Source organism: Typopeltis vanoorti, chromosome 17, assembly GCF_054136105.1.
Source record: "Typopeltis vanoorti isolate ZY-2024b chromosome 17, IOZ_Tvanoo_1.0, whole genome shotgun sequence".
In the NCBI taxonomy this organism is placed as follows: Eukaryota; Metazoa; Arthropoda; class Arachnida; order Uropygi; family Thelyphonidae; genus Typopeltis; species Typopeltis vanoorti.
The window spans coordinates 21,051,843-21,074,827 of record NC_143565.1 but is presented as its reverse complement, the minus strand read 5'-3'; the positions used below and the strand labels follow the sequence as shown (position 1 = coordinate 21,074,827).

The window sequence follows — 22,985 nt, the reverse complement described above, 5'->3', positions numbered from 1 at the left end:
TTTCTGTTTTTTCACGAGTTATCTTTTTATCTCTTTCACCCCAGTTTTTTTTTATTTTCCCTATCTAATTTTTCTTAATTAATGCTAATTATTGATGAAAGAATCGAAGATCGTTTTCCCATCCGTCTGTGTATTGGATCTCCGATAAAAGTTTTCGCTAATAAATAGGCCACCCATCAGTTAAAGCAGCGCTGTCCCAAGTACATATAAATCAATTGGAGCAAGCAGCTATACTTTCTCCGATAGAGGGCAGTAGCATCTCGTTCAGCTGTTGACGTTCTTTGAACCTTCTCTTCGCATTTCATTATTTCTCCTGTTCCAGCGCGGTTGCTTGTGTGCCGCTGCACACACACTGTCACATGTAGGAGCGGGGGAAACGACGACAACCCCTTCGCTCCGTTTGTATACCCATTGACGATCTTTAGTGTCCCAAACTTCCAATCGCATTTTAGGCTCGAGCGTCAAGACTGTCAAAAGATGGAACAGAACGACGTGCAGTGTCGGCACACGACGGCATCATACGGTGGATTGTACGCACATCGCTATCAAGGTTATCTGTGACATGTGTCGGGACACGAAACACCTGGCATTCCGCATATCAGTTTTTGTCCGTTTCCCTCTCTTCCGTTAGGCATCCCGGTATGGAGTACAAGATGGTGTTGTCAAAACGCGTGAAAAAAAATCCCGCGTGGGTGTGTCTACAACGATATTAAGGGAAAGGCCTGTACACTATGAAACATCTGCTAATTACTGAGCATGGTGTTTTAGTGCTTGGAATTCTAATGGCCAGTGTAGCCATGACAACCACGTGCAATTATCGCGAGCCATTCATTGTTGGTTTGCAGGTACGTGAAATTGACAACATTTAGCCAAGTGACTTGTCTGTGTGGATTTGACAGTGCGTGAGTCGTTGAATATTTCAAGGACCCAAATATATTTTTTAAAAAAGGGGAAATTAAAAAGAAACAAAAAACCCATTGAAGATGGACGAAGAAGTGGAGTTGAGGAAAGTGATATGGGAGATGTTTACAAGGTTTGAGAGGTGGCTGTTGTGGAGTGATCGTGGGATTTAGTGAGTGATCAGCATGCAGACACTGTGGTGTCGGAGTCTTCGCAGGGGGTTTCTGTTAACGGTGATGTGCTGTGGGATTATGTGTTATACTTGGTATGCCCTCACTTCGTACGTCCTCATCACCAACGCCGACAGCGTCCATCTTCTCGTGTCGGACTCTCGAACTACTTCGGACGCCTATTTTCGTGTTCAACAAACCCACAGGTTAAACAACGGAAATCCTTGGAACCCCGGCGATTATGCGGTGAGTGCTTGGTTACCCCGAAGCATCAAGGAACGCCCAGAAGTCGGTTTCGAAGAGCATCACCCCCCTGCCGTAAACACTTCTGTGGAAGGGAACAACAGAAGCATGCCGGTGACAAACGGATCTCGTTCCACGGGATCGCCAAGGAGTGCTGGGTTTAGGGTGGGAAGCAGACCACTGGTGTCGACCCGCGACTCGGCAGCCTTTATTAGTAAAAGACTACCTCAAGCACTTATCATCGGAGTCAAGAAGTGTGGGACCAGAGCCTTGCTGGAGTTTCTGAGGCTACATCCCGACATCCGGGCTACTGGACCAGAGACACATTTCTTTGACCGCTTCTACCACAGAGGACTGGAATGGTACAGGTGAGTTGGATATCTGCTTGTTCTGTATGATTCGTTTGTAATAGGTTTGCAAGTCCTATGAGATGAGATGGTATAATATCAGACTATATAAATTCATCATCTACGAACAAACTATTACGTTCAGTTAGAACTTCATTATTTTTGTGCCATCATTACCCTCCAAGGGTAATGGATCTAAACTATTACGTTACATTTAATCATTCATTATCATTATTTCTTATTTAATTTTTTATTTGGTGTATAAATTTAAAATAATTGTTCTTTCTTTCACATGATTAGTCACTATTATTATTGTAATTTTTTCAAAAACAAGTTTAATTTTTCTATAATTCAGTTTACTTTATATTCTTAAAATTTTTCATTCTGGGGTGTCAACCAATAGGGAGTTCCCCTGCAAATAATTAAGATAACGTAAACAATTCTACTAACGCTTTTTTGCATTCCCTATAGAGAGGCTTAACACTAACTTTTTTTTTTAGAAAATAAGCAGTCGGTCTCCACCATCACCATCTCACTAAGGTTGAATGCACATTTATAAAGAACTAGATAATAGATGCTATTTCTATTGTTTTTTCTATTATTTCTCTGTATGTAATGGTGTTCACTCAAAGTGCGAATTTGAAAAGTATAGTAGTAACCTTTAAATGATAATGTTATTTATTTTAAGATTTTAATTTATTTTAATTATTTTAAGAATTTAAAACAATATTTAATTAATATAAAATTTACTTTTTGTTTTATTATTTTTAAATTTTAATGTTTTATTTAAAAATGAAATAGTTTATAAGTTTACACCATAATAAATATTGAATTAACAAATTATAAGTAGACTAATATGCCTTTTAAGAGAACAACTGAATTTTAGATGAAAGCTGTTGAAATTTTTTAGATGAAAGCTATTGTTGTATTTGCCCTCACGATGCGATAATCCCACTCATAAGCATTTACCAACTTTTAATGAATATCCTTTTGCAATTAGAGTTTATGATAATTTATATTAATGACTAAGGCCTAAAAGTCATCTCATGCGACTGACCTCCCTTCTCCCTATTATCCTGACCAGTTAGCTTTACTCCAGCTGACGGTAGGGGCCACGGAAGTAAGGCTAGCTCGAAACAATAGTGATCTCTCACTGATACTCGGGCTCCGATGACATCAATGTAGAAACCGAAGTCCACACTAGCAAAGTTCATACCTTTTACAACACATTAACAAGAAATATCATCTCCTTTCTCTTTTCCCCTTTTGTTCCTGAAGGATTGTTTTGTGGGTGAATAATGAAAAGTGTCACAGGCAATCGCCAACGTGATAAATTATTTTAAAATAAAATTCACCTCTGCACAATATCGTCTGGCCGACAATGCAGATTACAGCTAATTAATCAACTGCTAATTATTGAACGCTACTAAGAGAACGCTAGAGGCGATCGAAGTGATTTATGGACTCTGATGGGCAAATTGTTCATTCTATTGTTTGATGTTGGAAGCTCCGAAGAGAAAACAAAAGATAAAATATTGCGAATTTCGACAATAGGGAACTCCAGATGCATTGCTGACATTTCCGGCACATTGTAAAATGAACAAAAATAAAATTTTAAAAATAAATAAATAAACGAAAATAAATTGGAAGAGCTTTTAGTCTCAGTAATTATAAAAGACACAGAGAGAGAACAACAACAACAAAAAACGTAATAATTGCTTGCTGATTTTAGCGCCCTCTATGGTAGAATTTTGAATTTTGCTTATTAATAGTGTACAAATCAATGACCAGCAACTTTTACAGTCATTTCGCTATTTTTCACCGATTAGGAATAATTGGTAGAATTATTGCTTATTTTACTATACCTGTACGAGCGATGATTCTATTAAAAATTCTAAGTGCCTTTAGAAAAAGAAAAATGTACCGAAATGAGAAAAAAAAACATCATCAGAGTAAGAGAAAGAAAATACTATGAAATAATAAAATTAACAATTTTCTCAATTTCTACTAGAGGGCGCAGAGATCGATTCTGGTGGTGTCACTTGGTCGGACGAAGTGTTCTTTTTCATCTGCAATCCAGTCTAAATAACTTACACTTTGTGGAAGTACAAACAAAAGTTTTATATTTTGTACACCTCCCGCGATCTGCCATGATTTCTTTTTTGCGTGACTGTTGTCATATCTCACGGGAGTCATTAGACTAGGCTGCAGGAAAAGAGAGCGCACCGCTCATCTGTAATATGAAGTGCAGCAGCTAAGGTTACTTGAGACTAAGTCGGGGAAAAGAGTAGACTAGAACCCGAGTGAATCTGCAATTTCTCTTCCGCAGTATGCAAGAATTGCCATCTACACCGCTTGTTGCCTTAATGAGTATTACCTGCACGTACATAAACACTTTCTGTCCCCAGTTGTTGTCATGGCAACGTCCTTTTAATATATGTTCACTGCCAAAATTTCCTTACCGACTGATATATGACTGTCATGTGATGCCTCACATATGAAAATGCAACTTAATAAACGAGAAAATATGCTAGAAAGATAACTCAATTAGATATACACTAGACTACAAATGTATTTTGTAAAAATTGCTAAAAAGTTTGATGTTTATTTGCCATTTTCCCCCTACAAATTGAAAGAAAGAAAAATCATCAATGCGTATTTCACTTTTAAATTCTTTCCAGCCCACATGTTTGCTGTTGTCTTTATATTTCTTTCTTCCAAAACTGGAAGGAAATTAGCAATGCGCATTTCAGTTTTAAATTCTTTCTGGCTCCCATGTTTGTTGCTGTTGTCATTGCCTTTTTTTCTTCCTAAACTGGAAGGAAATTAGCAATGCGCATTTCAGTTTTAAATTCTTTCTGGCTCCCATGTTTGTTGCTGTTGTCTGTCTTTTTTTTCTTCCAAAACTGGAAGGAAATTAGCAGTGCGCATTTCAGTTTTAAATTCTTTCTGGCTCCCATATTTCTTGCTGTTTTCATTGCCTTTTTTTCTTCCAAAACTGGAAGGAAATTAACAATGTGCATTTCAGTTTTAAATTCTTTCTAGATCATATTTTGTTGTTGTTGTCTTTGCCTTCTCCCTACAACTGGAAGGAAATCATCAAAGTACATCTCACTTTTAAATTCTTTCCGGTTCACGTGCCAGGAAAGTATGTGATGCTACACGCCATAATGGTAGATCAGATTGTTGTTTGTGTCCTCTTCTAAACATCAATCATTGGTAGAATCCGCCTCTACCAAACGAACCAACAGAGAGAGAGAGAGAGAGAGAGAGGATGCATGTGTCGCCTCGCGCTCTGAAAACGGCCTCACGCAGGATGAGCGTTAATGGGTGTGTCTGTAGCGTGAACCTTTCAGTGAAGAGCTGCGAAAAAAAATTCACCGCAGAATTATACATGAAGGATTGGTTTGTCCCTGAGGGTTTTTTTAATATCGTTAATTCCCCAAACGGGCAACATTTGCAAATTTAGTGTCAGGTATTTTTTATGCGAAAAGAAAAAAAGAGATAAGGGGAAAAAAGGTTTATTATAGTGATGGAGAGAATCATGGCATCAGGCAGAATAGACGCAACTCCCAACATCACACATTGCTAAGGGAGGAAATATTTACGAAAAAGATTCTAAGGTCACAATTAGCTGATAATGCATCATCGTCATTCAATAAAAATATATTGTTTCCTCATATATAGGAAATATTAATCTTATTTAGCCTTGAGTAACAGATGAAGGTTAATTTAACTTTAGCCTAATCAATGAATGTTAAATAAAGACTAAGAAACACCTGGCCCAATCGTCTCGCAGTCATTTCAAAATAATGGTCATAATAATTTCGAGAAAAATCTGGTTAAATACTACATCTTAGTCATTTAAACATACCTAATTTGCCAATACAATAGGTAAATACCATATTCATTATTATTACACGAGGAAAACTACTTTATCCTTTCAAAATATCGTTTGACTTTATCAACAGAGTAATGAGAGTTTAGCCTTAAAAAAATAAAATGCCATTTCACTAACAAAAGGATAATGAGAGTTGAGCCTTTTTAAAAAAATATGCCAAAATATTATTTGACCTTAACAAAGGATAATGATCGTTTAACCTTTAAAAATAAACAAAATATCATTTGACCTTAACAAAAATAATGATAGTTTGCCTTTTAAAAAATAAATAAAGTGCAATTTAACCTTCACAAACAATAGTTTTGTGAAGGTTAAATTATATGACACTTTAACAAATGATAATGATAGTTTAGCCTTTTTTTTAATATACAAAAATACTATTTCATCTTAACAAAGGATAATGATAGTTTTATCTTTAAAAATAAACAAAATGTCATATCTGTCGTTACCAAAAAATAATGATAGTTTTGCCTTTTAAAAAATAAACGAAGTGTTATTTGACCTCGATAAAAGGATAATGATAGTTTTGCCCTTAAGAAATAAACGAAATGCCATTTGACGTTAACAAAAAAGGTAAATGAGAGTTAGCCTTTAAAAAATAAAACGCTAATTTGAAAAAAGAAGATCAAATACTCATAACTCTTGCAAGTGGATAAGAAATCTATAGCCTGTTCTGCTTTTTTTTTTTTAAAAATTGAATAAAAGGCTATTTATTAATTAGAAAAGGCTAATTTAGATACCCAGTAATTATTTAGCATGCTGTACAAAATCAAATATGAAATTTTTTATACTGACACTACTTTCAAATGAATAATTCGCATCAAATATTTACACGCATCGGAGAAAGCGCATGAGTTAACTAGGCGATATACACAGTTCCCTGTCAGCCTCTTTGAATGCCAGTCTCAAAAAAAAGAAAAAAAAGCCTCTGTTACCAATTTCATTGACAAACATTTTTTTTTATAGAAACAAACTCGCTGCATATATAAATGATCCATAAGATGTTCATTCTCGACGCCTCCGTACGGAAACCGAAAGAACCGTGGGTATTTTATCGTCGAAATAATTTCCTAGATTTTTACAAAAATTTCTTTCAGTCGAACTTGTTTATTTTGATAACAGAAGATAGAATTCTGATTCTGAAAAATATTGATCAGTGCTTATCACTTTATCTGTTTGGACCTCAATCTTTTACCTTTCTTCTTCAGGCTGCTTGATTCTCTATTCGTTCAACAGGGTTTTCTTTATGTACCTTAGGGAGATTGATTTATTTATGATACAAGACGTTTTTATGTTCTTCAAGCGACATCAATTTAATCTTATCTGCATTCGTTATCGATTCTATCTTTTTATATCTCAACTTTTGTTTTGTTGTCTTCTGAAATGGAAATGAGCTAAATTATTTCAGACCGAATGAGGATTATGATTTTTCTAATTCTATTACTTTTTCACAGTGAATTAGCCCGGTGTGATACTACTGACACTGTCTTATTTACAGAAGATCTAAAGTAGAAAAGAAAATTATATCTGATCTCAGGAGTTGGATTTCTGCCTTATACATCGCTTGGTTAACCCTTTATAACCTGCATAGACCTGAACAGGTAGACAAAACCTAAGTTTTCCAAATAACGTAGCCTTAGCAATGAACGTGAAGATATAGTTGATCCAAAACTTAACCTTATCCTTAAATGCAGGGAATGTAAGCTTTTTTTTTTCAAATTAAGGAGTAAAGGCTAATGCAATGTATCATTGTGATATAACCAGTCTCATACGGAATTGAAGGTTTTTTCCCCGAAACTTTGATTTTTTTTTCCAACCAACAAAACAGGCAAACGAACAAAAGAAATACACGGACATAATAAGCTGGCTTCGTAGTCTTAGTTCGTCGGCCGTAATTCAAAACCACAATGATAGCAATCTGTTATTAATGTTCCAAACTCAAGCAAAGGTGACAATGCAGAAATCCAACTCCTACGATAGACCTAAATTCGAAATCTATGTAAGGTGCCAATCATCTTTATTGGACTTTTCAGCGGAAGGTGAGTTAGCTGATTTTAGGTTGCGATGAATTCTTACCCTACTCCTAGATATACAGATTTTTTTCCTCAGAAATAGACACTCTCCGGAAAATAGATAATTGCCAGACTAGTGTGGAGAAAATATTTTATTAATCGGTCTATCATAGTTAAAATTAAGTTTAGAAAGCAAAGTTATACTTTTCTAAGTGTAGTAGCTCTTTCTGCAAGAAAGAGCTACACTTAACCTGATCAATAATCACAGATAAATGTCAATTACACATTTTTCTTTTTTTTTATGAAACATATTTACTTAAATTAGTATTTTTTTCAATATAATGTAGGATAAACAAATTGACATTAATTTGAATCACCCAATTTATTCCTTCTATTTATTTATCTTGTAGTTAGCACAAAGCTCTTAGCAGATCACATCAAAAGAATCCGATTCTTATAGCAATTTTATGTTTACTGACTGTGTTCTAGAAACAAGTCGTATGATGGAAATCTTCCCACATCTCTGACTGTTAATACAAATTTTGTCCCGCATTCTTTGCATTCTGGAATGTCCCTCATTTTTTACACTTAATTACTAACTCTCCCTTTAGTAATTTTTCCTTACCCAGTACACTTCCAAATCCCTCACCCATCATTGTGAAGGGTATTCTCTTCCGTACCCCCACCATTAACTTCTAGGCTGAGTAGAGATATCGTGAGAAGGAACCCATCAACCACTTCCCCCCAACTGACTGTGTCTTAATTACGTTTCTAGTAGGGCTGGAAACAGAAGCGTTATTGGAATGATCACTATGCAGTAGTGTGTGTCGCGTTAAAGCTCTCGCTTGACCCCTAAATTTGAGTTCTTGGTAGGATTATTGCCTTTTGTGCTGCTCGCAATAATGTCCGCATATTTTTATTTGAATGAATTGTCTTGGACTGGTTTCACTTTACTTGGAATTCTCAGAGAAACTGAAAATTCAAATGTATATACATGTTACGCAGGCAATTGTGCTCATATTATTATTTTTATTTTATTTTGGATATATTAAACTAGTAGCAACCATATTAATATACACATTCCACCACCTTATCCATCGTAACTTGGTGTTATTGTCTGATTTTTTTAATTAAAAAAAATTATTATTCTCGAATTTTTTCTCAATTTCTGTTGATTGGTATGTGATCTCCTTTGACAATTTGAATTCATTATACCGACATATTCTCTCTCTCTCTCTCTCTCTGTGTGTGTGTGTGTGTGTGTGTGTGTGTGTGTGTGTGTGTGTGTGTGTGTGTGTGTGTGTGTGTGTGTGTGTGTGTGTGCTTGCGTGCGTGCGAAAGTGACCTGAAAAAGCAACAGCACTGCTTTCTTCTCCTTAACTTACTTTTTGTATAATACTGCTACCAAATGTACGTCAGGTTTATATTTGTGAGAGAAATATAGGAACCTGTAGCAAAAATAACCTCAGAACCATTGTCCGATATTCATTAACTCATTGCTGAAAAAAAAAATGCCAGTGAATACATCGAGTAATCACCATTGTGGTGATTATAATTCACCATTCTACGTATAGGTAACCTGTGTATACTCATTGTAACAAAATATTTTTTTAATTGTAGAGTTTATATTTTTGTATTATATTTTAGCGTTATATATATATATATATATATATATATATATGTGTTTTTTTTTTTTGGTCCCAATAAGTTTGTGTTAATTGCACTGATTTCCAAGTTTTTTTTTTATTATTGCATTTTTTGTTTCTGTTATTTTATTCAACTTCGCTGTTTATATTTTACTACTATGCTCTGTTATAATTGTTTTTACTATGGTTAGGCTGGTTTATGAGCGAGTTGCTGTCAAAAAATGAATTTCATAAAAAAAAAAAAAAACAGAAAATGGGAACACAATAATCAACACTGAATAAAAAAATTCACATGTATAATTAAATGTTCTAACATAAGTAGCATTACTTTTTACAAACATTTATTACAGATGGTGGTACGAAAATAATGCCTCCTATTCTTTTCTTGAGATTGGAGTAGTGCAGAAAGCTTGACAACTAAGTAACAACTAACTAAGTGGATAGTAGTAGTAGTAGTAGTAGTAGTCTCTAGTTCCACTATAGTGAGTGGCGCTGGGATCGATCGCAGTCACCTGAGTGCAGTATACAAGTAGTTCAAAATGTTGGCTATTATGGTGAAGTCCTTACTGCGGAAGATGTGAGTCCGATGGTAATTCATATCCTTACGAAATATGTGTAAAGAGACGATATTGTCAGACGTTGGGTGAGACACTTTAGTGAGAAAAAAAAAAGCTCGAGAAATTGAGCGACATGTATCCGTAGAATCAAAACATAATGTCATAGTTCCCCACGACAATACCTGATCTCACACACAGATTGTGTAAAAGGGATGCAATTACCACATTTCGCTGGACTAATCTTCTCAATTCCGTCCATATCCCGGATCTAATACCTTCTGATTGCCACCTTTTTTGGTCATGTGAATGATACACTCCAGAGACGCCATTTTGGGACAACGAGAGGCTGAAAGAAGTTGTTGGTGAGGAGGTCTCACATCGGAGTTTTAGCGAAGGCAAAAGTGTATAGAGAATGACAGAGAATTGGTTTTAAAAATGTCATAACGCTTTAGAAAAATGCAGTATTAATCCTTGTAAATATCACTCTTTAATAAATTATAGTTTCTGAGAAAAAATAGGAGCATTACTTTCTTATCAACATTAGTAGAACAAATACAGTGCTGAAAACGAAAATATACTCCAATGTTTTAATTTTAATTACAACATTGGAGTATATTCTTGGAATATATACTCCAACGTTTTTATTTTAATTAAATTTTTAATAGGTCGCTATAAACAGCAAATTTATTTGTAGTCATCACTGTTCTCCTCTTTGAATTATAAACCATTCCATCCTCAGTCACTGCGTTAAGAAAACCAATACACAGCGTTACACGTTTGTAATGCTTTTCGCATACACATGAATTACTAAATCCAATAATCATACGTTCCTGTTAAGGACTTAAAGGGGCGAAGCAAGAATGCTTTTCATCTTCCCCATTATCTGTAGAGGACAGTGTAGGGATAAGGTGTTATTGAGCTATTAAAGCTCTGATCATGGCAGGAGGGTAACAGCAATAGCAAGTCTCAGTTATAACTTCATTGGCTACAGCATTGCCATCCATTACCCTCCAAAGGTGTTAATCACCGCATCTCATGGTCGATTCCTGCCAATAACCATACGTTCTTAGTTCTTAAAAGAACTGGGGAGATGGACTGAGTCCTTGACTCTTTATCCCGTCATCTGAATGAAGAAAATCTGTGTGGATGGGGTGTTATTGAGCTAAACGTTCTAGTCATGGCTGGGTTACGGCAATAGCCGAGCCTCAGTTATATATATATATGTTAAAGATACCAAGTTTTTTTAAACCTGGTTTTACTTCATTTCCCAAGTAAGCAAACAGACAAATAAGTCAAGTTTGCGCCTGCAAGTGTTGCAAGTCTAGCTGACCCTGCACGTAGTACAAGACCAAGGCAACTCATGGTAAAAGTAGATTAAGCTCTGATCACTAATCTTAATATTTACCCTTAATGCAAAGCACATCTCCTCCAGGAGATGTGCTTTGCATTAAGGGTGAATATTAAGATTAGTGATCAGAGCTTAATCTACTTTTTATATTTTATCTACCTTTTATATTAGCACATCTCCTGGAAGAGATGTATGATGCTTTGTATTAAAGGCAAGGGACCACTACCCAGACCGGTTTCGACCTTATGAATAAGTAAAGCCGTCTCTAAAAATTCGGACGATCCCTAGGCCACTCAATTGTGGGCGAAAGATCGTCCATCTCAGCGTTGGCTCCACAGTGATGGCCTTCCACCCACCACCACCACCACCGAACAGAACCGCTCATATTCCATATTCCGCAGAAAAGCATTCAACGACAAACTCCCCTCACCGTGCAGTACCGGAAAACACTTTCCCCGGAGACTCAAAATGCTCCCTCGAGGCAAAAACCTTAAGAGATCGAACTCATATCGGCAATAGCCGAGCCTCAGTTAAACTTCATTGGCTACAACACTACCCAGACAGGCCCCGATCTTTATTGAGGTCTCATTAGTGGGAGCCAAAAATACCAAGATTTTAGTAATAGAGAGCTTATAAGTATTTTACCAGAATAAGTTACTATAAGGTGTTTTAACCTTATTAAATAATATCCCACTATATATAAATAATATATATATATATATATATATATATATATATAGATGAAAAATATATATATATAGATGAAGATGAAAAGCAAGAATGCTTTTCATCTTCCCCGTTATCTGTAGAGAACAGTGTAAGGATAAGGTGTTATTGAGCTATTAAAGCTCTGATCATGGCAGGAGGGTAACAGCAATAGCCGAGCCTCAGTTAAAGCTTCATTAGCTACAGCATTGCTATCCATTACCCTCCAAGGGTATTGGATTGAGTGAATCAATCACCGCATCTCACGGTCGATTGATTGATCTATCTTGATGCCATCTGGCGTAACTCTTCTGATTAAAATCTGGCGTAACTCTTCTGATTAAACTGTATATTTCCCATATGTAGGAAACATAAATGGTTTGGGATAAACTATAAAAAAAAACATTAGTTACAATCAAAAATTTTAAGAATTTTTTTAGTATTTGAGTATATTATTATACTTTCTGGTATGTTTTATTTATTATCTTTTAACGAGAAACTTAAATAGAAGTCATGAACGTATTAAGCAGATAACGTTCTTAAACTGTTATGACAAACAACTGGAAAATCATAATTTTTAGATAGCAATGGGCAAACTTTAACCAACTCCCTTTACCCTGATTAAGCCACTGAAGGACGGTTAAAACGTCAGTACACGAACAATCAAGACATCTTATCATCAACACCAACTTAGGATATAGTTTAGAGCAAAGGGAGGAGCAACAAGAAATTAATTTGTTACTGTCATGTCATATGACTCTTTTAATTAGTACGGACAATGCCATAAGAGGAACAGCAAAGTCGAGCTGACGTTAGTGTCGTAATTGAGGCACTCGGAACTGTGTGTGTGTGTGGGGGGGGGGAGGTTCTGTGATGGGGGGTGGAGAAGGAGTTTCTCTGGTGGAAGAAAATCCCTTTCCACATCTTCCTGCATCCCAGATCTGGCAGAGAAAATTAAATCTGGCCGAGGCATACATCAGTGGTCTTTGATGTGGCCCGGTAGGAGTCTAGCGTCATGTGTTCTCGTGCCATTGTGTCACTTTCCCGATAGTTTAATTCGCTAACCTCCTCGGCGGTGACCCGCGTTCTATGAGACCAATGATCAATATTCTCCCTGAGCTGAATGCGGCGGGGACAGCGGATTTTCCGCCTGCCTGGGCTGCTACGGAACAGACTGTGGTGTGTGCGTGCCTGCCTCCCTGCCTACGAGAGAGTGCCATGTGTGTGTGTGTGTGTGTGTGCCGAAGAGCCGGAGGATGAGAGAAAGAAAAATACAGCCTGTGTTCTCTGAAATTTTGACAAGCGACATTGGCAATATTTCGTGACGTGTTACCTGCCACTACATCTCACCATCCCCGGCTTTCTCCAAGTTTCCCATGATCGTGATGGTATTTTATGCATTCCTGTTTTGCTTAAATACAAGCTGCTCATAAATGTTATGACATCAGAATCTAATGTTACATGTTTGTACTCACTAATATAGATCTAACTGTTTAATTAATCAGGCAGCTGTACGTGGGAAATCATGTGTGAATGACTGGTTTATTATTGTTGGATTAAATGCATTTAAACCATTTGTGACATCTTTGTAAAAATATAAAAAATATAGGATTTATTTAATATGATTTATTTCATTATGTTTTATAAAAAATTTATTAAAAATTATAAAAAATTTTACGTGTATGATAATGTTACCGCTGATTTAGACAAGAGAAATTGAGATTTCTGCAGTAGTCTTCCTTATAAAGCCATGCACTTTGGTGTAATGAGATATCCAGTGTCATATTTTATTGGTGATATTATTTAGAAGAAACTGATCAGGCTACAATCTTGGAATTTAGAGGATAGAAAGTTGAAGTTTAGAGGTAATATAACAAAGACTTCAAATGCCACCCAGAGGATAATTGCAATTCTAAACTAAAACGAATATTGACATGTTAAAATAACTTTTAACTTCTATGGCTGGATGGACATCAGTCCCTTGGATTTTTATCCCGTAATCGGTATTTTTTAATTGTTTAATGAAAGAAAGTTTTGAGCACTTGGCTCGCCCTAATTAGGGCTGTGTAGAAATGTTTCAATCTGTGATCAGGGCCGCCTTTGGGCGTTTATGTTTCCATCTGTCTTTTTCATCGTAATCTGATGACTCACGAATGAGTAGGTTGGGATGGAGTGATGCATGAGCAAAGTACTTGGTTGCTATCTGGAGGAGAAACGTAGGTATATCTGGTTTCCGTCTTGGTGGAGGATAGTTTTCCTTACAGACCATGGGGCATCGAAGATCATTCGAAGACATTTGGTTTGGATTATTTATAATCTTTTGATGTTGCTAGGGGAGGTGTGGCTCCACGCTGGTGAACCGTAAGTTAGTATGGGTCTGATGATTGCTTTGTATATCTTCTTAGTTTGTTTTCTGGACTGGCTGTGCTTCTACGAGAGATGTGGGAGTCGAAGCTAAGATGGTTATCTAGTTTGATTCCCAGGTATTTTACTTCTTTTTGCCATGGATATCAGTATTGAACATCGTGACTGCTCCATGATGGTCTGCTTTCTTCCTTGTAAATAGTATGGCCGTGCTTTTGTCTGCATTGACATCAATTCTTCATTTCCGAAACCATTTTTCAAGATTCGTTGTGCGTTTTGTAGTCGTTGTGTGGCTAGGTATGGTCTGAGCGATCTGGGCAGTATCGCCATGTCATCTGCATAGAAAGCCATGGTGGTTGATGCTGTGCTTGGGACGTCTGAGATAAAAATGGTGAAGAGCAGCAACGATAATAGGGAGCTTTGTGGGACACCTGCTGTGATACTTCTTATAGTGCATCTGAGCCCACGGAGTTTCACTTGAAATTTTCGGTCTTTCAGGTAAGAGTCTATGATTTGGAGGTTTAGTGAGTATTTTGCAGTTATTAGTTTGAGAATGAGGCCTTTGTGCCACACTTTATCGAAGGCTTTCGCCACATCCAGGAAGATTGCACCTGTATGTTGTTTCCAATTAAATCCGATAGTTATGTATTCTATAAGTCTGTGCATTTGTTGAGTTGTGCAGTGACCAGTTCGAAAACCAAATTGTTCTTTTGGGATTAGGTCTAGATTGTCCGTTTCGTTTTGTAGGCGTTTTGCTATTACTTTTTCAGCGATTTCCCCAAGGCCTGTCAAGAGGCTGATAGGTCTGTAATTCTGGGGGAATTGGGGTGCTTTACCCGGTTTGTGGATGAGGATTATATCTGCCTGCTTCCAGCGAGTGGGAAGTAGTTGAGTCTTAACATCGCATTGATGATGGCCACTAGATGCATTATTGTTTTGTGAGGGAGTGCTTTTATAATTTTGTTTGAAATCTGATCAGGACCTGGTGCTTTTCTGTTGTTGAGGTTCTTGATGATTTGGTATATTTCCTTTGGCGTAGTATAGCTTGTGTTGTCACGGCTGGTGGTATAATGAAGTGCATAGCATACTTGCTTGTGGATTTTTTCAATGAATCGCAAGTCTGCATGAGTGTAGTTTGGTTGAAATTGCAGCTCCAGGGTGTCTGCAAAGGCTTCTGCTTTCTCATCGTCTCGGTAGACTATGCCTCTTTCTCCATGGATTCGTTGTATGTTGAGGTGATCGCTGCAAAGGGCTTTAGTCATTTTCCATAATGAATTATCTACAGTGTTCAAGTAGCTTAGTTTCCTCTCCCATAGTTGATTCTTATGGCCTTTGATCGCATATCGGACTAGGTTTGTTGCCCTGTTTAGCTCTTGTTTATCCTGGGATGATAGTGTTGCATGGTATAGACGTCTGATCCTGTTTTTGTTGCGGATAAACTTTAGAATCTCTTCTGGGAACAGGTTAGTTTGAGCTGGAGCGGTAACGGTGGAGGCTGTTGCAAGGCCAGTTTGGATTGTGCTTTCCAGTTTACTGATCGCTGTTTCTACTTCTTTGGGTGAGGAATGGTTGGGACAGGGCCCGTGATGTTGCAGAGAGTTGCGTTGAGCTTCTTGAGATTTGTGTAGGATTGTCCGGGGATGGTTTCTGCTTCCCCGCCTAGGCTAAGCAGAACTGGATTGTGGTCAGAGCTAAGATCATTAATAACCTGTAACTGGAACTGATGTGGGGTGTTCCTGAACATGGCTATATCGAGCAAGTCAGGTTTGCCCAGTAGTCCGTAGTGTGTTGGTTCAACAGGACCTGCTATGGTGATGTTTCGTGTCATAGCGAATTTTTGTAGGCTCTTCCCATTATTATTGGCGTTTCTACTGTTCCGCGCGGGATGTTTTGCGTTTAGGTCTCCCACCACTATTGTTGCTTCGTTTGTGTCACGGAGCTGGGAGAGGTCTGAGACTTGGAGTGGTTTGCCTGGAGGGTTGTAGACTGAATATAGTTTTAGACTACCTGTGTTGTTGGTGTGTATTTCAATTCCAGTTTCTTCCAGGTTTGTAGTTGTTGTTTTCTTGATCGCATTGTATCTTTTTGCTTTTTTTTGACAAAGATAGCCGTTTCGCCCCCTCTGGTATTGATCATGTCTGTCCTAAGTAGTGTGTAGTACCTTATTTTGGGGTTGTTGCAAGGCCGAAGGTGCGTCTCGTTGACTAAAAGGATGTCTATCTTATATCTTTCAGCCAATTCTTTTAGTTCTAGGAGGTTGTTGTTTAGTCCTTAACATTCTAATATGCAATCTGTATTGAGTTAGTTATGGTAACCGTATTATCCATTAATCTCGGAGAAGATGACTTGTGTGTTTTTGAGGAATTTGTTGGTGTCGGCCTGATTGGGATTTGTTTTGCTAAAGGCCATTAACATCTCTCCTAGAGTGGCAGCTAAGATTGCTGCGGAGTTTTGGTTGCAAGATGCCGGATTGTTTCTTGCAGAGACCGTAGATGCGTATGATTTCTCGGGAGTAACAGTTCGCGTTCTGATTTCTGGTGTAGTTTGCTTCTGAGTGGGCGGGGGGGGGTAGTGCCTCTCTAGCCTTCTGCAGGTTAGATGGGTGGAGTGAAAATCCCTTGCAGTTGGCTGGGTGTGAGCCGCCGCAGTTTGCAAACTTGGCGGGCGTGGTTCGCGGTTTGACGCAAGTGTGCGAGGGATGGTTGTCACCGCACTTGTAATCCGCTTTACATAGCTTTTGTGCATGCCCATACTTTTGGCAGCGATGGCATTGACCGGATGAAGCCTTTCTTCTGAGAGGTTCAGTCTTGATGACTAAGCTGCAGACTATTTTAAGGTCGTAAATTTCTCTATGTTCTTTACTGATCTACACTAAGACCAGAGGCATGGGACGTTTGTCTGCTCGGTAAATGCGAGATAATTTAATTGGCTCTAGGCCTTGTGATCTGAGGTCAGTAGCTATTTCTTCGGCTGGTATGGTCTCAGCCAGACCTCTGATGACCACGTTTAGATTTTTTTCACTCTTAAGCTGAAACGTGTGATATGGGACTTTCAGTTCATCCATAAGTCTGGTGAGCTGGCGGTAGTCCGAAGTTCCTTCAGGTTGAATCCGGATTCCTTCATCTGTACTCTTGGCTGATGTAAAATTGATGTTTGTGTTCTTCATCATCTCTGTAATTAAAGACCATTTTTTCTTTTGTACTGGAGGAATCCTCTCTTTGGGTTGTGCCCTGGAGTCGGTCTCTATTCTTTCATCAGGTTGTGCTGTTAAGTCCATTGGAGCTGTTCTTTCCAAGTGTTGAGGTATTATGCCAGGTTCTGCAGCTGGCGACTCCTTCTTGCGCTTCTTTCTGCTGACAACCTGATAGTCTGTTGAGTTATCTCAGTCCACTAGGGGCTGGTCTTTGACCGGCGACATAATCCCTCTGGTGTTATCTTGAGAAGTTCTGGGGGAGAGGGTCAGGGGATTGATAGTCCTCTGTTTCAACCTCTTCTATTTGGTAGATTGCTACCTTTCCTGGCCATTTCTTTTGCAGCAGGCCTCCTACATGTTTGAAGTTTGCCAATAGCTGCTTGAAGTCGAGTTCACCACATGGAGAGTCCATAATTTGGCCTATGAGAAAATAGCGATTGCTCGGGTTTCCCGAGTAGTTTGCAAGAGATCCTGTAGACTTTGAGAGTCCACTAGCTAATCCCGTAGACAGTTTAGTGTAAGCGTCTACCAGCAAAAAGTTAATTTATTATAGGTGACTATCCTAAACACGAAAAAAGGAATTTCGGGAACTTACTTGGACACAGTGCAGAGACCTACCTCCCTAAAATATCATTCATCCACCACTGATCCTCATTGCGGATGGGGCCTGCCGGTCATCAGACCTCTGCATATTTCATACAGAGGGAGAGATAGTAAGTCTGGAACAGTGTTAGTTCCAGTGCAATGCGAGCTTCCCGAAAAACCTTATATAAAATTTAACTAGGCAGAGTCTAAAGGAATACGTCCGATCACAACGACAGCCACTACCATCACTCTGATCATGTTAATGTTAAAATAAATAAAGTCATTTTGCTTCCAATACCATTACTTAAAGTTCTTAAAAGAACTGGGCGATGGACTGAGTCCTTGACTCTTTATCCCGTCATCTGAATGAAGAAAATCTGTGTGAATGGGGTGTTATTGAGCTAAAAGCTCTAGTCATGGCTGGGTAACGGCAATAGCTGAGCCTCAGTTAAAACTTCATTATCTACAGCATTGCCATTTGTTACCCTGGAAGTCCTAAGAAAGATTACGCACTAATACCATTGTTAATATTTTATAGATATATGTTTTAAAGTTTGGTGTTTCAATAAATTTTCGAAATTCATTTAAATACTAAATTATTTTTAAAAATTATATCCAAATATAATTAACAATTAAAATTTATTTATTATTACTATAAGGACATTTTTGTGAAATAAGAATATTTCATAATTAGCAATGATTTCGGCCATTTCTGATAATATTTGGGTGAGTTATCTGAACCTTCTCCTATGTTGTGCCCATGGTTAAAGTGGCCATTACTAGTGGGGAGTCTTAATCAAACACTTAATTGAAAATGCTACTTACGAAGAAATAAAAACCGAAAATAATGCAAGAATATTTGTATGCGTTAACCAATCCAATGCTCTTGTATTCTAATTATTTAGTTAAAAATAACGATTTTCTGATTTTCTTAGGTAGATAGCTAATAATTAGCAATGTATAAAGGTTTATGGATAAACAGAAATCCTACAGAAAAACAATAATTAAAAGTACTAATAATGTACTACTGAGTACTCATAAAAACATTCTGATATATAAAAAGGTAGTCAAGTGCAGAAGAAGCAGGAGGTTAATTGCAATTTTAAACCAGCTGATTTATCAACATTATTTTAATAATTAGTGGTACTCAACAAATATGAAATTTTTTAAATTAGATATCATTTTTAGATGAGGTCGAGAACATATCTAATCGGTTGAGCCATTTCGACATTTCTTTGACTGCCACAGACCAGTGGCGGCTCCTGGCTTGAAATCGTGGGAGTGCTGCAACTTTCGAAATATACATACACACTGTAAGTACAGTGCATACGTGTTTGGATAAAATATCAAACTTATGGTAAAAAAATAAATAAATATAAATAAACATGAAAAAATATTGTTTATTATCGATAAAATTTTACAGTTTGGTATAATTCAAAATTACGTAAAAATAAAATCCATTATCATAACCCCAATAATGTTCTAAAATAAAAACAAATGCTATGGCTTTAATTGTAATGTCCAACTATTTAAAGAGACGGAGTAAAGACGATAAGCACTACGAACTCTACTACTGGCGCAAACTGCATATGAACAACAGTGGAACTGCGCGACGGACAGTGCCGCATTACGCTAATAGCTCGCATCTTACTATAACGTGCATATGCTTGCGCGCGTAGCAATATGACACTGTGGTAAACACAGTGCTGCCAGCGTCCTTCGCCCTCTTAAGTGCTACACGATGGATTTTTATTATTTTTTATACAAAATAAGAGAATTGTATAGGATTGTCGATGATAAAATTAAATATTACAAGCAAATATAATAAATTAATAAATATATTTATAGATCGAGAAAAATTGGGGCGCTGCAGTTCCGCAGTGCCTCTGCACGAGCCGCGCCTGCCACAGATATCTATTAAGAAATTTTGAGGCATCTTTTAGCGAGGAAATAAAAATGTAAATTGTAAATTTGATCGAAATCATTTCATTTCGATCTTTAGCAGTGTCTGAAAAGAAAACGAAGAAGACAATGTTTTCGGAAGGTTTTTTTTTTTTTATTCCTTGTTAACTGAAGTTTTTTTTTTTGTTTTCCTTGCTAATTGAATTCAACTCTCGAAGTTTGGGGACTGAGTTCCGTTATCGCTAATAAAATGATAGAACCATAATATTCAACTTAAAACCGAATCCGATCGCATTTTGGGGTAATAATTCTTGTAATAAAAATAATCATCCTTATTGAGAGAAAAAGAAAGCTTATACTTCATACACATACCGACCGCTGAATCAGAAACTTTTATTTGACATATAGGCATGCGATTCCCAATAGTGATCTTCTTTAATTCACTGAGCAAAGTTCGGTAAGATCTGCGTCCTTATAGTCCTTATAAGGACTGGCTTAAAGGGACGAAGCAAGAATGCTTTTCATCTTCCCCGTTATCTGTAGAGGACAGTGTAAGGATAAGGTGTTATTGAGCTATTAAAGCTCTGATCATGGCAGGAGGGTACCAGCAATAGCCGAGCCTCAGTTAAAACTTCATTGGCTACAGCATTGCCATCTATTACCCTCCAAGGGTATTAATCACCGCATTCAGTCAATTGCCACACACAGGAAGTTCTATTCGGCTGTACAAGCCTTCTCAGATGACGGCGATCTCGCTCCTGACTGACCGTCTTAGGGGCACAGTTACGCCTCTTACACACATAAAGTGGATTATGTTTCCACTGATTAAACACCGGGATATCTTACCTCTTGAGAAACTGGCCAGCTCTGCTGTTTTGAAAATCGCAACTAGAGCCAGACAGACATTCACAATAAGCCCTTTATCGAACTCCGAAAGATCCTTTGTTTTTCCCATTGTGATCAACACTATTGACGATTACTGACCAGCAGAATTCTTAATAATAGTCACCTAGAACACGTGGTGAGCACGGGACCAAGTAGTATTTTGCAATACACTGCGTTTACGTACATCTGCATACAGGTTTCGAATTCAGTGTCTGGTATGTATAGTTCTTCTACTCTGATATTTGCTTAGATTGGTGAATGGAAAAATAATTTAAAAAAATGCAAATAAAACATAAATTTCGAGATTGTATACTTAGATAAAACTATACCTTAAAATCCTCTCTATCCTCTTCTTTCTTATCGCTCTATACCATCTTTTCTTTAAGATGGTATAGAGCTGTATGGTTGTATGCAGATTGGGATCCCAAAGGGCTATCTTCAAATGTACCTTCAAGTACACCTGTTTGCATCTTCCTATTCAATATTCCGATATTTGACACCCTCCTAATCCAGGTTCCTAACATTTTAGTATCAGTTTCCAAATGGTTTCTCACCCTTCAAATCTGGACCTTCTTTAGAGAATACCATAGATCCAAACATCCCTTTTCAATCCCAAGGGTGCATATCGCGTCCCCTTTCTAACACTGTGGAGTAAGTTTTTCTTCTGGTGCATTATTCTCACTGTGGCATATATTTTACATGCATTTTACCATATTATAGCAAGGTATGTATAAGATTTTATTCCAAATGATGGTGCTATATATGATATAATATTAAGCCAAAACGCCATTATAAATTACAAATTTACAAGAATTCACTTGTGATTTATATATATATATATATAAGGGGAGAGGAAAAAGATAGAGCGAAATAGTGAAAGAGACCTCAGTTGGCCAGTTTTAGCTGATCACCCACCGGCTACTTCTAAATCGATCTTTTGACTTTTCACTAGTTAAAGGAAAAATCCAAAAATAAAATAAAAAAACACTAAAAACCTAAAAAGAATAAACAGATAAAAAGAATATTAAAAATACTATAAAACCAGTATATGAAAAATGCAACCTGTTAAACCTAATAAACGGATAAATCAATATAAAGAAGTGAACAAATTGAGGAGACCTGCCCTAAAAGGCTCAAGAAAACTTCGATGCTTGTAGTGATCGAATTTATTGTAGTCAGCAGCTTGTTTGACCAGTTGATTTGGGTGCATTGCCGCATCTGAAAAAAAAAGAGAGAGATGGAATATTGGTATCACGGTGAATCTGACTATTTTTGACCAACCATGGGGCATCTAGTATCATCCGTAATCATTTGTTTTATACTTATTGTAGTCTCAGATTTGGAAGTATGGCTGCAAGCTGGCGAGGCATAAGTAATTATGGGACATATCACCATCTGATAGTGTGTTTCTTGTATTTAGTTCGCTACGACAATTAATCATGGGGTCAAGTTGAGCGATAGCTTTGGATGCTTTCGTCCAGATGAGTTTGATGTGACTGTTGAATCGCAGACCTTTATCTAATTGGATCCCAAGATATTTAGATTCTGTTTGCCATAGGACTTTAGCATTAAAGAGTTGCATATCTCCTTTGAGGGTGGGGGGGGTGCTAGCCTTCTGGCGAAGAGTATGCCTGTGCTTTTTTGAGGATTTACTTGAAGCCTCCAATCAGAGAACCATTTTTCTAGTGTGTAAGTACTGTCTTGGAGTTTTTTGGTCACCATGCAAGGACAGAGAGATCTTTTTAGTATTGTAGAATCATCTGTATATAGAGCTGTGATGATTGTCATAGGATTTTGTGGGATATCTGCCATGTAGATTGAGAATAAAGGCGGAGCGAATAATGAGCCTTGTACATTCCTTTGCAATGTACAGGAATACAGCGCTAGTGTGCTATTACCAGTTGAATCCTGTAGTAATATATTCGACAAGTGATTGGATTTGCCGAACTGTACTGTGGGCTCATCGGAAACTAAATTGTTCATTTGGAATGAAGTTTAATTTATCTGTTGATTCTTGTAGTCTGGATAGGAAGATTTTTTCAGCAGTTTTCCTAGACTGGGCAGTAAGCTGATGGGTCGGTAGTTTTGAGGAAACTGTGGGTCTTTCCCCAGGTTTGTATATTGGAATGATGTCGGCAATTTTCCACAGTGCAGGAAAATACTGCAATTTTAGTATTGCGTTTATGATGTTCATAAGATGCACTATAGCTTTGTTGGAAGCGGTTTG

The 22,985-nt window shown here is 37.4% G+C and overlaps 1 protein-coding gene across 1 annotated transcript in view; it reads left to right on the top strand.

Annotated features, from left to right (window-relative positions):
* Positions 1–362: 362 nt before the first annotated feature.
* LOC150097214 (heparan sulfate glucosamine 3-O-sulfotransferase 6-like) overlaps positions 363–22,985 on the top strand; it is a 55,851-nt gene continuing 33,228 nt past the window's right edge. The window contains exon 1 of the mRNA XM_090407202.1: positions 363–1,681. Coding sequence (XP_090263328.1) covers positions 1,086–1,681 — 596 coding nt within the window. The 5' untranslated portion in view covers positions 363–1,085. The remainder of the gene's footprint in view (positions 1,682–22,985) is intronic.